The sequence below is a fragment of the Pempheris klunzingeri genome, chromosome 5, assembly GCF_042242105.1.
Source record: "Pempheris klunzingeri isolate RE-2024b chromosome 5, fPemKlu1.hap1, whole genome shotgun sequence".
Lineage (NCBI taxonomy): Eukaryota > Metazoa > Chordata > Actinopteri > Acropomatiformes > Pempheridae > Pempheris > Pempheris klunzingeri.
The window spans coordinates 4,038,857-4,054,422 of record NC_092016.1 but is presented as its reverse complement, the minus strand read 5'-3'; the positions used below and the strand labels follow the sequence as shown (position 1 = coordinate 4,054,422).

General features: G+C 42.4%; 1 protein-coding gene across 1 annotated transcript in view; it reads right to left on the bottom strand.

The window, feature by feature from the left end:
- pik3c2a (phosphatidylinositol-4-phosphate 3-kinase, catalytic subunit type 2 alpha) overlaps positions 1 to 15,566 on the bottom strand; it is a 43,522-nt gene that overhangs the window by 17,414 nt on the left and 10,542 nt on the right. The window contains exons 3-10 of the mRNA XM_070830134.1: positions 10,343 to 10,440; positions 8,399 to 8,559; positions 3,965 to 4,085; positions 2,778 to 2,889; positions 2,436 to 2,515; positions 1,404 to 1,467; positions 421 to 567; positions 291 to 315 (exon numbers count right to left, since the gene is read on the bottom strand). Of these exons, the coding sequence (XP_070686235.1) occupies positions 291 to 315; positions 421 to 567; positions 1,404 to 1,467; positions 2,436 to 2,515; positions 2,778 to 2,889; positions 3,965 to 4,085; positions 8,399 to 8,559; positions 10,343 to 10,440 (808 nt within the window). The remainder of the gene's footprint in view (positions 1 to 290; positions 316 to 420; positions 568 to 1,403; positions 1,468 to 2,435; positions 2,516 to 2,777; positions 2,890 to 3,964; positions 4,086 to 8,398; positions 8,560 to 10,342; positions 10,441 to 15,566) is intronic.

Sequence of the window (15,566 nt, the reverse complement as noted above, 5' to 3'; positions counted from 1 at the left end):
TGGTAACAGCTGGGACTGCACACACTTTTGTTCTAACATGTATAGTGGCACTGGATTGAACCACATAGGCTTCGATCAGCTTTCATTAATAAAGAAAAGCATAAATACAGGCTGCTACTCCCAGGTGTTTAATTAGCTGTCCACGGTGGGTCAATGGGCCGAAGTTGGTGCATTTGAATACTGCTTGAACAGCAAGAAATATAGCCAAATGTTGACTCTTTAGGGGCACCGACACAGCTTAGTTGAAAGACTGGAGGCTCTGTGTGACTGTGTGTGTGTGCAGAACTTACCGTTCGATGACGATGCGGCCCCCAGCTACAAAGCAAAACAAGTTGTTCTTAGAAAGACGTCCTTACATCTAAACAATACCACGTATGAATGAGTCACCATGTGTGCATGCAGCACGTGTCGTGAGCCCACCTTGGGTGAGCGTGTCCTGGGTAAATTGACAGAGTGTCGCAGCCTTTTGACAGTCTCTGTGATGGCTTGGGTCTCCACCTCATCCAGAGCACAGCACAGGTTCTTCATAGTCTGCACCAACCGGTCCACTGTCTTATACTGGGTACTCTGAAGACAGCGATGCAGAGAGGGTTGGTACAGCATGTGTGCTATAACTACATCAATCTTCATATGTTCATAGAAGCCTGTTGTGAGAGGGATATCCTCCTGATGGGCACTTTTGTCTTTAAACTAGCAAACCCCATTGTTTAACACAAGAACAACACATCAGGAGATCTCTGTGAGAGGACCACCACCACCAACATCACCATTCATCAGATTCCAATGTAAACAGTGCTTAACAATCAAAGCAGCCAACAGCGTGTGTACGTTTCTACAAACAAGGCTCATAACAGCATACTTCTGCTGCTAAAAGTACATTAATTACCATTCATGGTTTTGTTAAAGCTCACTCAAATAAATCTTGACGCCATTATCAGGTTTAAATTGGGTTGGGTTTTGGGGGGGGTATAGTTTAGCTCCCCATTCTCACCTCAGTCTGCACTCAATTACACCAACATAATCCACACTGACTGCAAAACAGATGTGCCATTTCTAGAAAGCCTGCCTTCCAGGAATGTCCTAGTCTATTAACATTTATGTGCGAAGCATTTGAGTCAACATAAAAACCATCAGGAGATTTGAAAACAATGTTTGAAGTCTACCATTTACTATTCAGTGAAAGTCTAGTGTATTTAGGTGTAGCATCGGAGGTGGGACTAGAGGCTTAATGAGACTCAGCATACAAGGCAGCTGCACTAAATTTCATTTTAAAAATCCAGAGAGTTCACAGTACAACGGCAGGCAGGTACAATGGATTGTTTTGTTTGTTTTAAAGACCTGACAATCATCAAAACCATTTCCACCCTTTAATTTTACTTGACCTGAACAGGGAGTTGATGTACCTCATTTTGTAGGCAGATGTTGACTTGATTGTGATAGCCCTCTAAATAGTCAGCCAGGCCTTGTCTGCAAGAAGACACACAAAGAAATACAGAAATACATGAGGAGTGAGGAATGACGGGAGGACTTAGACTGTTAAACTTATCATAAGCACTAATCCCATCAGGACAGAAAGAGTTTACTCTGGTGAAATTAATACTAGAAATGGTAAAACTCTACGATGTCTATCATGTTTCTTCATAACATCTTTTCTTAAATAGACGACAAAATCTTAAGATCTACAACTACATGCGCGTGGGTATTTTCCCAAACAGTGTGGGACTGGAACTCTGGGCTTGAATGGTACACAATGTGCTATTGGATAGTAGAGTTCCTCAAAACTGGACCCCACGATTCATGCTGTATTCAGCAACCTTCAGAGTGGAGCACAGAGAACTGCTCAACGTCCGCAAAACCAAGGAGCTGATCACTGGCATCAGAAAAAAGGAGGTGAGGACACACTTAATGGAGGTGAGGTGGAGCAGTTGAACAATTTTAGGCTCCAGGGAATCAGTATCACAGACAATGTGTCATCTCACATCTCCAGCCTGGTGAAGAAAGCTCAGAAGCGGCTGCATTTCTTAAGGAAACTTGTCAACCTTTCCAGAGGACCAATAGAAAGCATACTGACTGGAGACATCATAAACTGTCATGAGACGTGTTCAGCTCAGGATGGGAGGGGCTTTACAGCAGGCGATTAAAAGAGCTCAGTACATCATTGGCACACATCTACCGAGCATCAGTGATATCGGGGAGGTGCAAGCGCAGAGCCCATCCCAGCCCCAGTCACAGCCTGTTCACCCTGCTGCTGTCTGGCAAGCGACACTGAAGTATCTGCTGTCGCACCACCAGACTACAGAGCAGCTTCTTTCCTCAGGCTGTCATACTAAACTCATCCTCTGTTTCTCCTTGTGTAGAAAATAGGGCTACAACTTCCATTTCGTTGTGCAACCAGGAATTAAAGCAAAAAATAGTGAACCTTGTGAGCATCATACCTGGTGACATTCTCTTTGAATGGCCTCTCCACTTGGCCCAGGTGCTTCTCTAAATTTACTAAGGAGTTGTCATCTTCCACCTAAACAAAAGCAGTAAAGATTTACCAACCGAGCACATAAAACGGAGGATAAGCAGGTGTCTAAGTCTCAATGATCCATTATCATCATAAATCAGTGAGATCATCATTTGAGGATGACGTGTTGTTGGTTTACAGCAGAGGGACAAAAGTTTAAAAAATGAGTGCTTGTGGGCACAATATTAAATGTATTATGTCAGAGTTCAGTAAAATTATCCTATAAAGTTTATATGAGCTCATATGTTAGCTTGATTGAGCAACTTACACTGCGTGCCAAGTCTCTTCTCATGGTGGAGCGAGAGAGAAGCTGTAATGTGATCTCATTCTCCCACTTCCTGCAGTTCTGGACGTACTCATGGCTGCCTAGGCTGTGTTTACTGTGGCAGCAGAGAGGCGAGGTTAAGAAAATCACATTACATGATGAGCAGTTATTGAAGAAAAAAAAAAGAAACAACACAGAAACTCCTTCACTAGAATGGGCGCGCTATTTTCCATAATTGAAGTCAGAGTGGATTATACCTCTTATAAAGTCCATATTTTGGGGGGGGGCGGGACACTACTGTTGTTTGGAAAGATGTTGAACACAATTGTTGGAGCCGAGTGGTTAGCCATGATAATAAAAATAAATGATGTAAGAATATGACATCCTTTGGGGATATGATACTATGTATAAAGTACTTTAAAGTTTAAATGTTAAGTACAGAGTCAATCAGGAACATTTGATCACAGTTGGAGAGGCTCCTGTAGGGACAGAACTGGGATGAAAAAAGACCAACGCCTGTATAACAAGAAATTCAGTTGCCACTGTTTCGCTGTACTAAAAACCTAAAAAATGATCCCTGTGTGTCTGGGGCCAAATCATCTGCGAAGAACAAGTTTACTAAAGATTGGGCTTCAGCAGATGGTGCATAGCTTCAGGCTCCATCCTCAAAGGGCCGTCTTTACTGTGATTACAGGTGAGGCAATGGTGATGATTGCTGAGCGCATCAAAGCATCCATTAAACTCATGATTTACATGAATGTTTTCAGTAGCTCAAGAACAAAAAAAAAAGCAACAAGCAAAAGAGATCTCCAACTGTCTCCATGGTTACGACAAGAAGTTCAGCAGTTACAATCACGACAGATTTCTTTGAACATTTGGGTGTGCTGGGCCTTTAAGTCCTGGTATGGGAGTATCCATTCCCATGTATCCAAGATTAGAGGGAGAGGAGAATTTCCATGGTGGAGGAGGGCGCGTAGGGCGAGATATAGAAACATCCACCCCCTCTGTACAAGACTTTGAGATGATGCCAAGATGAGAGCGATAAAAAAAAGACAGATGGGAGGGGGGGGGACACTAAGAGAGAGAGAATGAAGCCTATTCAAAACCCTATGCATATTTCACAAATGTTTTAGGCATGTTTATTCCCCCCCGAGAGCAGAAACACATCTTTCCTGTTCGTGTGTACTCACTTCTGCAGCACCTCCTCCTGGCCACACACTTTCAGCAGGTAGCTGGAGAAGTCGACCTGGTCCAGGTCGTCATGGACCCAGCAGAGAGTCTGGCTGATCAGCAGCTCCACTGGAGAACTCACTGAGGAAGGAAAGGATGGAGAGAGGGGCGATGATGGAGGAGACAGTGATGGAGGAAGAGAGGGAGAAGGCGTTGAAACGGAGAAGCCAGAAAGAGGGAAGGGATCAGAGGGTAGTGAATAGAAGAGACAGAAGGAAAGGGAGTGATGGAAGAGAGCAAAAAAAACAAGTTATATTATACCTCAGTTAGGAAGCAATATGATATACGAGGCTAAAATAAAGGAAGAGAGAAATTTGGAGCACCCCAAACACCATATGCCACATGTTTAGGAGTCTAATTCAAATGACCTTGTAGCTGTTTGGCCTGTTAATAGACACACGTTTACCGCTGTGGGAACTGAGCTCTAGACCTTACAGTTATCCGAGTTTCTCTCCAATTCCAGCCAGTTTTGAGCAGCTCGTGTTTCGTTTCAATTCGAACCTGTTCTCGAATCAAAGGAATGACAGCCTTCCTGGCCTCTTTGTTGTGGAACAGCTTTAAGTGGGGGGATTCGGGGTCAGCTCGAGGTGTTTGCGTACGCTCTGGTATCTGATGTGTCCGGCCAAGGGAAGCCTGGGTGGAGAGCGTAACCTGATACACGGCAGATTACTCTGCTGTTTAGCTACTTCTCCGGAGGATTTACCAGACTCTTAACCTTGCCTATACACAAACACAGGCAGAGAGATACAAAGACGCACACAAACATCTCAGGTTTGGATCAAGCACACGCACTCAGCTTAGTTAACAGACGTTCACACAGACACACAGGGAGGGAGACCACCCGTGGCTCGGGCAATAACAGACCTCCACCCTTCAGAGGAATGGTGCGTCTTTTCTTACTGCTTACACCAGTAGCTTTAGCTTCACGGTCCTGAGGTGGTGGTCGCTGAGGTTTTACATGTGTTGGAGTGTTTGTAACAAAGCAATTAGACAGGCCACGCCTCATTACGTGAGCTCTGAGGTGGTAGGGGAATTCCTAGCGGGGCATTTTTGGGCGCACCAGTTAAAAAGAGGAGGAAATTCCTGCGTGGCATGCTTTCAACCATTTCTCACATGGTTGGAGAATGGTGGGGTGGAAGTGATCCTGTAGATTTCTTCAGTCAGCAGCTGTAATGTAATCTTTTGGGTCAACTGTGCCCATCAAAGAATGTCCACTAAAAGTGGTTTTGCCACTGAGAGATTGTTATTTTAAGTATCTGGCAACATTATAGAAAGGGTCCCGGCAGAGATAGACCTGTCCCATCCTTTTTGTCTAACCGCAAACAGCTGTTATTTTGCTCTCTTCAAATTAGCTGGACTTCATTGACAAAAACAGTAATTTTACAACAGGTGTTGCTGGGCTACAGCTGATTCGATCGGTTAGTTTCTGTTATTGTGTGACTTTGGTGTTTTAAAGAGTTAGTTTGGATGTGAATGAATGTGTTCAAACACCATAACTCCAATGTTCATCAGGGTAAAATTACCTTTTTTGTCAATGGGCTCTGGTGGCTTTGAACCAAGCAACAGAATGACTGTTTCTGGATAAACATAAAGGGTCTTGCAGGTCCATCTCTGCAGGGATCCTTTCTATTAGACACTTTGATTACCCATCTGAGCCTGTCAGTGATAAAAACAAGAACTTTGAGTGGACATACTTGGACGGGTGCGGTTGCCCCAGAGGACATTACATAGCAGTCATGGTAGCCTGTTCGTGGCTGAGATGATCTACTGGACCAATTCCATAACTTTTTGTACCTTCTCCATCACTTCGAACCCAAAATGTAAATAAAAAATGAAGCCAGGCTTTCAAATACCGGAGATATCCTTTAAATAATAATAATAATACCATAATAACTAGCATATATAATATCAAAGTTATGATACAGGCTTCAGGTCCAAACAGTGAGCTGTGGGATCCACAATGCGAGGGCTGGCGAGCGGGCAAAATAAAGCCAGAACTCATTAATCCACGGGGGCAAAATATTTCAGATGTAAAAGAAGAATGATCTAACTACTACATGACTCAGAGCAGAGAGAGATTTCTGCTTTTGTAACAAGTCCACAACTGTCAAACCACATAGACACAAATGGAAAACAAGGAAAAGTACAATGTTAAAGTGTCATCTCGGTGTGTTTGCATTGGTGTACCCTCCTCTTCAACACCCTCAGAGCTGCAGACAGTAACCTGAGCCCAACTCCGTCTATTCTACCTAATTTCTTTCTCTGCATCAGTACCACCTTCTTCATTCTTACTTCATAAATCCTATTCTTTAACCTCTCATGTCTTTCTCACGCCATTCTTTTCTCTCCTTCTGTATTCCTTGGTGCTCCTACTCTCTACACTCTCTCCCTATTTAGTATTTCTTTCTATGCATTGCTTTTTCCCTTCTCTCACTCCTTCCATCTCCCCTCTTCAGCCACAGTATGTTAGGAATTCACCGAAGCTAAGTATTTCACAGCCAAGTCTTTTTTCTGCCTACTCTCTAGAAAAAGCAGAATGGCACGAGCACAACGGCAATATTTCAGAACGTCCTAATCTCCTTTTTGACCTGTTGGGCAATATATTAAACTATTCATTAGGCCATACCAGTAGAAGTTGCAAAATATTGATATTTTGACAGCAGATACAAATCAGAAATAAAAAGAATAGTAAGCTGGTGAGTTTAGAAGAGGAAAATAAAAAAGAAGCCACCAAATAAAGAAAAGAGGGCAACACATTTTAATCTGTTTGTTTTCTGAGGCGGTGACAGGATCAAGAGGATCAAGGACATCAGAGCAAAACTGAGAGGAAGAGGAGAGAAAGAGGGATGAGGAGATGCTGCACAGAAACGAGGGTGGAGGAAAATACTGTCATGTAAGAGGAGGGAGGGACATAGGAGATGACTGCAAAAGTAAAATGGAAATGGAGAAGCAACAGAAAGAGGAGAATGTGAAAGCAATCTTCCCGTCCTCCATCCCTCTCTATCCTCTCGGCTCTGAGTAGAACTGAGGCCTATTGTTCCCCAGAGCAGATTCCAGCAGTGTCCAACCAGAGGAATCCAAACACCAGCAATGTGGGTCAACAAGCTGCTGACAACATAGGAAGTCAACAAGGAACTAGACATCATACTAGGAATAAAAGGAAGCGCTTCTAGGAAGTGACCCAGGCAGTGGGATTAAAGGAGGTGAACTCTGCAGAAGCAGGAAGACGATGTAAACGAGGAGTAAACGCAGGAAGCTTGGAAAGTAAAATTAGGGTGTAGAACGAGGAAAGTAGTAAATACACTTCCTATGGGTTGCTGCTGTTGAATTGAGTTATATAGAGTGTTGTCAAGGTCAGTAGGACAGTCTGTTACACACACACACACACACACTAGGGAGTGCTGATGATTTGCTGATGGTTAAATACATGGATTGGCTGTCATACAAGAAAAAGCTGTATATATATACAGACAATAAAACTTTACGCTTTAGCAGACAGTTCAGCAAACATGATACACTAGACTTCCATCAACACACACACACACACACACACACACTATGACCTAATGCTGATCCTCGGTGACCCACATAGACAGTGTTGAACTTGGTCACACAGTTGGGATAATGTGTCTAACAAAAAAGCCCACACGATTGGCTGACAGCCTCCAGTGTGCTTGGCTTCAGACCCCAAAAGACCCGTCAATCACAGTGGTTGTAGTTTTGTGTGTGTATAACGAGGGGTTAGCCAATAACAGCTTCCCAAACATCCAGGCAAGGAAACCAAACAATATCAGTGGGACCTTGGAAAAAAAGAAAAAAAAACAAAACTAGACTCGCGTCCCTTTGGCCCAACATGGCTACTCCATGGCGAGGGGACAAACCTTTATTTGTGTGGAAAAGGAACGAGGTGTACTTCCCACGACAGAAAAAATGGAAAGAAAAAGAAAAAATGAGGTGGGGAGGGGGTAAAGAGTTTGGCAGCTGCGAATGTCGTTTCCTCCTTCAGAGCTTTCATATCTGCAATCTGAGCCGCTTACTCTTAAAGGCAAAGGGGTGCAAGGTTTCTCTTTTGTCTGGAGGATTTTTTTTACATTTCGTAAGTAATCTTATGTCCATTCTTGATAAAAAAGAAACTGTCTGCAATATGTCTAAAACAGGGAATGAAGGCTGCTAAAAGGCATCATTTTCACGACGAACAGCCTAATTCAAAAGCAAACCCTTTGAGGACTCCATCATTTGCAGTTTTCTAACTCGTGAAATATCCTGACGTCAGGATATGTGCTCAGCATGTCCGAGGGTCACAGCAGTTTGTGCAAAATCTGCCATATGCTCTCTTCTTTATCCCGGTTCAAAGGTGGTGAATACATAGACATTTGTAGTCATTGGATGCTTACCATCACAGGTGAACGTTACGGGCTGCTGAGACTCTGAGATTTCAATAGAAACCTTCACAGAGCAGCTGTTGTCACCTCCACTGTCCCTCTGGGTAATCACAGGGCTGAGGACGTAGCCGGGGTTGGTGGACATGTCGTCATGAGGGAATTCGGAGCGCAGACTGTTAGGAAAAAAAATAAAAAATCAAAACAGAGCAGAGTCAACAGTTTTTCTTCTCCATATTTTGGCTTACTTGGCCAATGACAACAGATCAGGTGCAGCCGAAGCCAACCTGGCATATGGTTAAGATTGAGACTATTGGAAGCATATAACAGGAAAACTGGATGGAGGGGAGAAAGACTGGAGGAAGAGCACATCTGAATAAAAACGGTAAAACGCAAAAGCATTTGATATTTACCATTTCTACACAGTTCTCGTAAGTCTCCATGCACCATCACCACCAAGTCATCACCAGCCTGTAATTTTGACTTTATGAATCTGTTGGCGTGGGTGGTTGGGAGGTAAAAGATGACGAAAATGCGAAGAAATTCTTACATTTTTCCCCTCATTTACACTCTTATGAGAAGTGAAGTTCCTTTTAATTATGTAAACTATCTAGAATGAGTGTTGACCAACAAGCAGGCAGTAAAGTTGCTGGGCAGACGGCGGGCGTTGACCCTGTTATCGTAATGAAAGTGGATTCCCTGGGTGCAGCTTCATCATCGCTCCACCCAAACTAAATACTGGAGTGAGAGATTCTGCACAGGCTCAGGAAACTAACAGGCTGGCAAAACATGCAATTATGTGTATATATGCATGAAAATGTGTAACTATGTGATTGGCATTCACATACGAACATGAAAAGAAAATGCTATGTTTAGCTAAGCTAGCAGCGTGGCTCTAGGGGTGGCAAGGGTGCTCTGTTGGCCCACCATATTATTTCAGCCTTAAATATCACATTTACCGGATGGATTGCTATTAAATTTTGTACAGGCATTCGTGGTTCTCAGAGGATGAATGCCAGTGACTTTGGGGGTCCCCTGACTTGTCCTCTATTGCCATAAGCAGGTCCAAGCTTTCATTTGTCCTGTAAAATTTCTCAACATCTACAGGAAACAGATGGGTTCGCAGATGATGAATCTGGGGTTGACACAATTGGACAAGTTACAACACTCCCCATGCATATCTATACGCGTAATGATGACTAGAAAGGCATCCACTGAGGTAACACAGACAATAAATTCAAAAAATTAAACAACTGTACATCTAGAACAAGGATTACAGCTCAAATAGACAACTATGTCCAAATAAGATTCCCTCACTGTAAGGAATTACATGCAAAATGGTGTTGGTCAGATTATTTATGCCAACATCTGGTTGGTTTTATATAAATATACAGCCACACTGGTCTAACATAAATATTATAGTTTTGTCTATGCATGAATAGTTGCTTACATCTGTGGCTTCACTTTATATAACAAATTATATAATTAGGTATTCAATTAAGAAATTCAAATGTGTAACTTCTTTTGCATCAAACATGTGCTTCTGTTTATTCTTGTTCATCAACCAAAATTAGTTGCTCAATGTGGATGGAGCCAAAGATTTGACTCCAATCGGTGGCCCAAGTGTCACAAGTGCAGCTATTTCTTTTCTTGGCCCTGGACAGAGATTTATCTACAGCCTCATGGCCCATTTTTTAAGGTGTAATTCCAATTTCTGAGTATTCTTAAGATTTAAACATTATATTAGCATTAAAATGACAATAATATGGTTCATCACAATTATTTCTGGGACAATACATTGTCAAACAGAAGTTGTGACAGGCCCACGGTCAGCCCTTATCACCAGTCTCATTAGTAATTGCAAAACATTGTGCTCAAACAAGCAAAGAAGGTCAAAGACAAAAAATAATAGCAATAATATAAAGGGTTTTCTTTTCATGGCCACAGGAAGGATCTTACGTTGCAACGTCTTCACAGAAGGCGACAACCTCCAGGTCTTGGGCGTCCTGTTCTTCCAGGGCGGCATTCTTCACCAAACCTTTTCCTTTTCCCTTCTCCTATAAGAGTCGGACAAACACAAACATACAGAGGCAGGAAATTAGAAAAATATGTTTGAGCAACATACTTCAAAAACAAGCAGGTCAGATGGAAACAGGCAGGACAAAAAGACATGTAGTGGCTCTGTGTGGTCTTAGTGGGGTTTGTCATTATAGTGAGTCCAGCGCAAATGAACTCCTTATACGAGTTTAACAGTCGAAGGAGAACGATGCTTCAGGTCTTTAGGGAGATTTATGTTTGAGGATTGTTGGAGGGGCAGGTTTATTAAAAACACCTCCGAGCGATGAATCCTGCAGAGTGAATAAACATGTCAGCAGGGGCAAAGGCTTGACACAACTGCATAAAAGAGCAAAGAGTGTGTGTTTCTTTGTCTCTTGAATTGTGAAGTTAGTTCAACATTTAATTACGGTTTACTTTTTTTAAAGAAATCTCTCTGCCACAGTTACCGTCTCATGAGGCTGAGCTGGCTTTCTCTTACATTGGAAAACATTTTACAATACGTGGAGAAAGTATGATGTATTTATATATTTATATCTGTGTTTTACTCATAAACATTTTAGGAACTGAGTTGAAAGAGTTGGAAATATGTCTCAGATACACACACACACTTTCCTGGAGGCTGGCCTTTTGCCGGGAAATCGCAGTTACACTGTGCTTTTTACTGCCAGCGGCTGAGGAATGCGCTTCCTGTGGCACAGGAAATTTGAAGTGAAAGAGCCCCGCCCCTTCCTGCGCCAGACGCTGGGCTGTCTGCAAATGTGCTCAGTCATGGCTTAAAACTCTGTGCCGCTGACATCACTCTCAACAAGGGAGAGAGAGGCCTGCAGACAGGGCAGGAGAGGACGGGTAGAGAAAGGAGAGAGGGTGAAGGAAATGTTTGGAATGTCGTAATAATATTACTCCTCCTATTATTCCTCGCTGCAGGGAATTGTGGGAGATTTTGGTCCTGGAGTTTTTTTTTTTTTTAATGAGCTCTGCGGGGACTTTGTGTGTGCAATGACATAAATCTGAACAACTACAAAAGCTTCCTATTGATTGTTAAACTTGTTAAATGTCAGGTCAGCTTAACTTCTACAGTTCCTATAAAACAAAAAAAAGAGAATCAGTTTCACAGAATGTGTCTGATGTAAATGTGAAACAGTGAAAGAGACCATATTTATGACAGAGACACAAAATTTGTTTGGTAACAGATATAAAACAGAATGAAAAGGTAACTTCTTCAAATATGCTGATTTTTTCTGACCAAGAATCCAAACTAACAATTAAAATATGTAATTGACATTATTATTAATCACATCAAACAAAAGTAGCACATCTTTCCTTAAGCTTAAGCTTAAATTATTCAGACAATTAATTGAGTAATTATTGAGTAGTCAGCTTTTCACAAGTGGTTAGTGTGTACCATATAACCACAATATCCCAGGTTTGAACGTCAAAACCCTCCTTCCTCTCTCCCTCTTGTTTTCCTGTCCATTAAATGCCAGCACTAATTACTCAGATCACAACATCCAGCAGGTTAATCCGAGATATCATTTAAGACCATAACTGTGTAGCCCCAAGAGCAGAGACCTCGTGTTCAAAGTGGTGAGCTGACCTGACTTAACACCAGGAGATAGAAATCTCTAAGTCAGCATGGAGCGTGGAAAGGAGGCCAAGCCTGACACCAAACCACCTGCATCTCCCAGCGAGGGAGAGAGGAGCCTGGGTTCCTGCCTGCACAGTTTCGGTCTCACAGTTTCAACATTATTGCAGACTATACTTCAACTCGCTGCTTGTGGTTCAATAGGAATATTTGGACATATTGCTTTACATTTTAAGATGCATAGAAACATAGATGGGTAGGGAGAAGGAAAGATAGAGAACAAAAGTTTAAAATTTAAAAACGGAGGGTTAAAGAAGAAGAGAGAAAGTAAAGGATGACAGAGAGACTGAGGGGGAACTTTAGAAAGCCGATGAGGAAAGAGACTAACAGAGCACATTAGCAGTGTTTATGTTTGGAGTCAGGATTGCTTCAGCAAAAACAAACATGGGCAGATTCTCCAACGAGGCCGCGCTAGCTGGCTGTCACACTAACAAACACACACACACACACACACACACACAAAGCAGGCTGTACAGTGGGACAGGCCCGTCTTTGTTTCACTCTATCGATTTTGTTGGACCAGGACTGAGAGCTCCTGGTGTTTGAAGTCTTGGGAACGGCTTCATATGATTCACACGCTGACTAATCCGTTCTCTGCATTACTGTGATGTGTCACAGTACCGACTGCAACACTGGGAACACGCTGTACAACATAAAGGAAGATTGTGATCCTAAGGATGGCTGATCTGCAGGATCACTGGGTGCACTGTGTGTGTGTGTGTGTGTGTGTGTGTGTGTGTGTGTGTGTGTGTGTGTGTGTGTGTGTGACCAGTAGTTCGAGCTGATTAATGACAGAAATCTAAACAGAGATAACCATTATCCACACACGTCAGTTTTATCTTTCACAGTTGTTTAGGGTTTGAAACCTTGGTGTATCTTATGTAACTGGATTTTTTTTTTAACAAAAAAATCTGAAACACAACATTGACATGATTTTTTCCAACTTTCTCAAGATGGATTTCCTTGATGCATTTTTCCAGACGAGACATGGAACTCGTCAAAACTTATTTTTCCACACTTGGCAAACAAGCTGGCAAGCGTCTCTATTAGCGAGATTCAAGTCTGGAAAAGAGTGTTTTTGTCCTGCCTGCTCTATATCACTTAGTTGGACGCATTCTGCTCCTGAGTGAGACATAATCAATTATGTAACATGTGAGTCCTGCTTCCACAAAATGACACAGACGTAAAACTATTCATGCTATTCATCTCTGGTAACTTAACCTCAGGGTTGACTGAAAAGAACTGTTACACAACATTTCGACATACTGAATAATGATATTTTCCTTCTTTGAAATCTGCTCTTCAGCTGTAGTCTGTGCTGTTAACACACACTTTTCTCATTTCAGAATTAGAGGGGATGCATCTAACAATTTCTGTTGCTTCCTGATACTGACAATCCAACAAGCACGGTTATTAAGGCCCAGGCATGCAAAGAAGAGTCTCGGACAAACTATCCACGTTCCACCTCCGTAGACAGATGCAGCACACAGTCAGGCTACAACTGTTTCACGCATCTGCACTTCCAAATCCACCCTCCACTCCCGCTGGTGGCAGTAATGCAAATAGGCCCAGATCTTTCAAAAGATTTTCATGCTCACAGGTAATCAAGATCAGACATAAAAAAAAAAAAAAAAGGAGCAACTGACGAAAACATGGTTAGCTTGAGGGACTTTGTGGTGTTTCCTATGAAAACCTGACGTGCAGGGAGGCCAGAGCACAGAAGTGAGAGACTCCACCAACCACAGCCATGACGGGTGGCTGACGGTAATTCCAAGCCTGACATCGGTATTGAGTTACATTACACATCCAGACAATAGACACCTCCTTACCTCTCTATGCCAGGCTAATGAAAATTACCCCAGACTATTCACAGGAAACCTGCATTCAAATATTCACTCACTGCTGTCAATATTTGAACAGCCTACAAGCTTCTAAAACCAAGCAGCTGTGCAGCAACATGATAAATAACTGTAAACATGCAAGTTCTTCAGAACGAGCTTCCAATCTCTGAGAAGGTAGAAAACAAAAACAAAGAAACCTAAAACAGTAGATTGTATCAGAAATTATTTATTAGACACTCAACCTACAAACTACCTGCAAGTCTCAACTCAGTAAAGCATAATGCACGGCCGTTGCTTGAGGCTTCATTTCACAACAGAACTTTGAGAGGGAAACACTGAGTGATGCTGTCATGCTGATCCAGCACTTAGCGGAGAGATTGATTGATTTTAATGGACTGTGAATACTCAGCAACCTCTGACTGTCAGCTAAAACGGTTTGGGACGCACACATTCTCTAAAACATTTCTGTTTGCATACAGCTTCATAGATGAGAAGCTCCTGTGGTTTAAATCAGAGGAACCAGCTGCTGGGAAAACACGAAGCGACTTCTTCTTTCGATCGGGAAGTGACTGATGGCCAACTAGCTCGCACTTCCTTTGATGAACTGAAATCCCTGGCTTAGAGGCTTCGTTTACTACTTTGTGAAGAAAACGCACCAATCTTGACTCACTAAAATGTTTTTGTACAAAACATAATTCAATCTGTTCCCTAAACACTTTAACTATATGCATTAGTGCCCGGTTTCTACCTGCTTCCTCACTCCATCTTCCACAATGTGTCTCCTGTTTTCTGCCAGTAAACAAGGTCAAAGGTTAGGTGACATAGAGCTGTTTGCCCAGTGAGTCACACATTTAACTGGAATCCATGCCACTTCCCTGTACTACAACATCTTTTAACCCTGAAATCTATCTGGTGGAGCAAACTTTAGAAGGTGTTAAGCCAGCCACTTGTGCTTAAGGTGTAATTAGACAATAATAAAAGAAAATGGGGCAGAGTCTGGAGTGGGATGGTGTGGAGGCGTGAGAGATGTAAAAGAGTCTGCGAGGGGAAGGAGCGATTCGACTGCGTGGTAGGCTGGAAACATACTGTCAGCTTCAGTTTCACACAAATACGTGAGCTTGAATCGCAGCATATGTTCAGATAAAAATCAGCCTGCAGGTCATTTTGAACGAAGACTGCAGGAATAAACAGGCACAGACATGCTCACGCAATCTGCAAAGAATGGGCAAACAGAATACCTCAGTCTGTTTTAACAATACTAACTGAAAATTTAATCTAGTTGACTGGTTTATGTAGCTCAATACATAGTTATAATCTTAATTTCTCACACTCATACTGACTAAATAGAAAAACAAACCTGCTTCGCATTTTCCTTCACCATTTGTCTCTTGCATAGTTACAGACTTTGTGGCTGGATTCAGTCCAGATTACTGTACGTATGCATGTATCACACTAAAATCCTTACCATGTCTTCCCTGGGTTCGACGATCTACTGCACGACCCAAAAAACAAGTGACACTGAATCAAGTGGAAGTACACTTCTTGAAACAGTTGTGAGGATATATAAATCTCAAACTAGACATGGCTACGTGTTTTTAATGACGCATTGACTTTCAGTGCTGCTTTGCAAACAGTTAGAGCC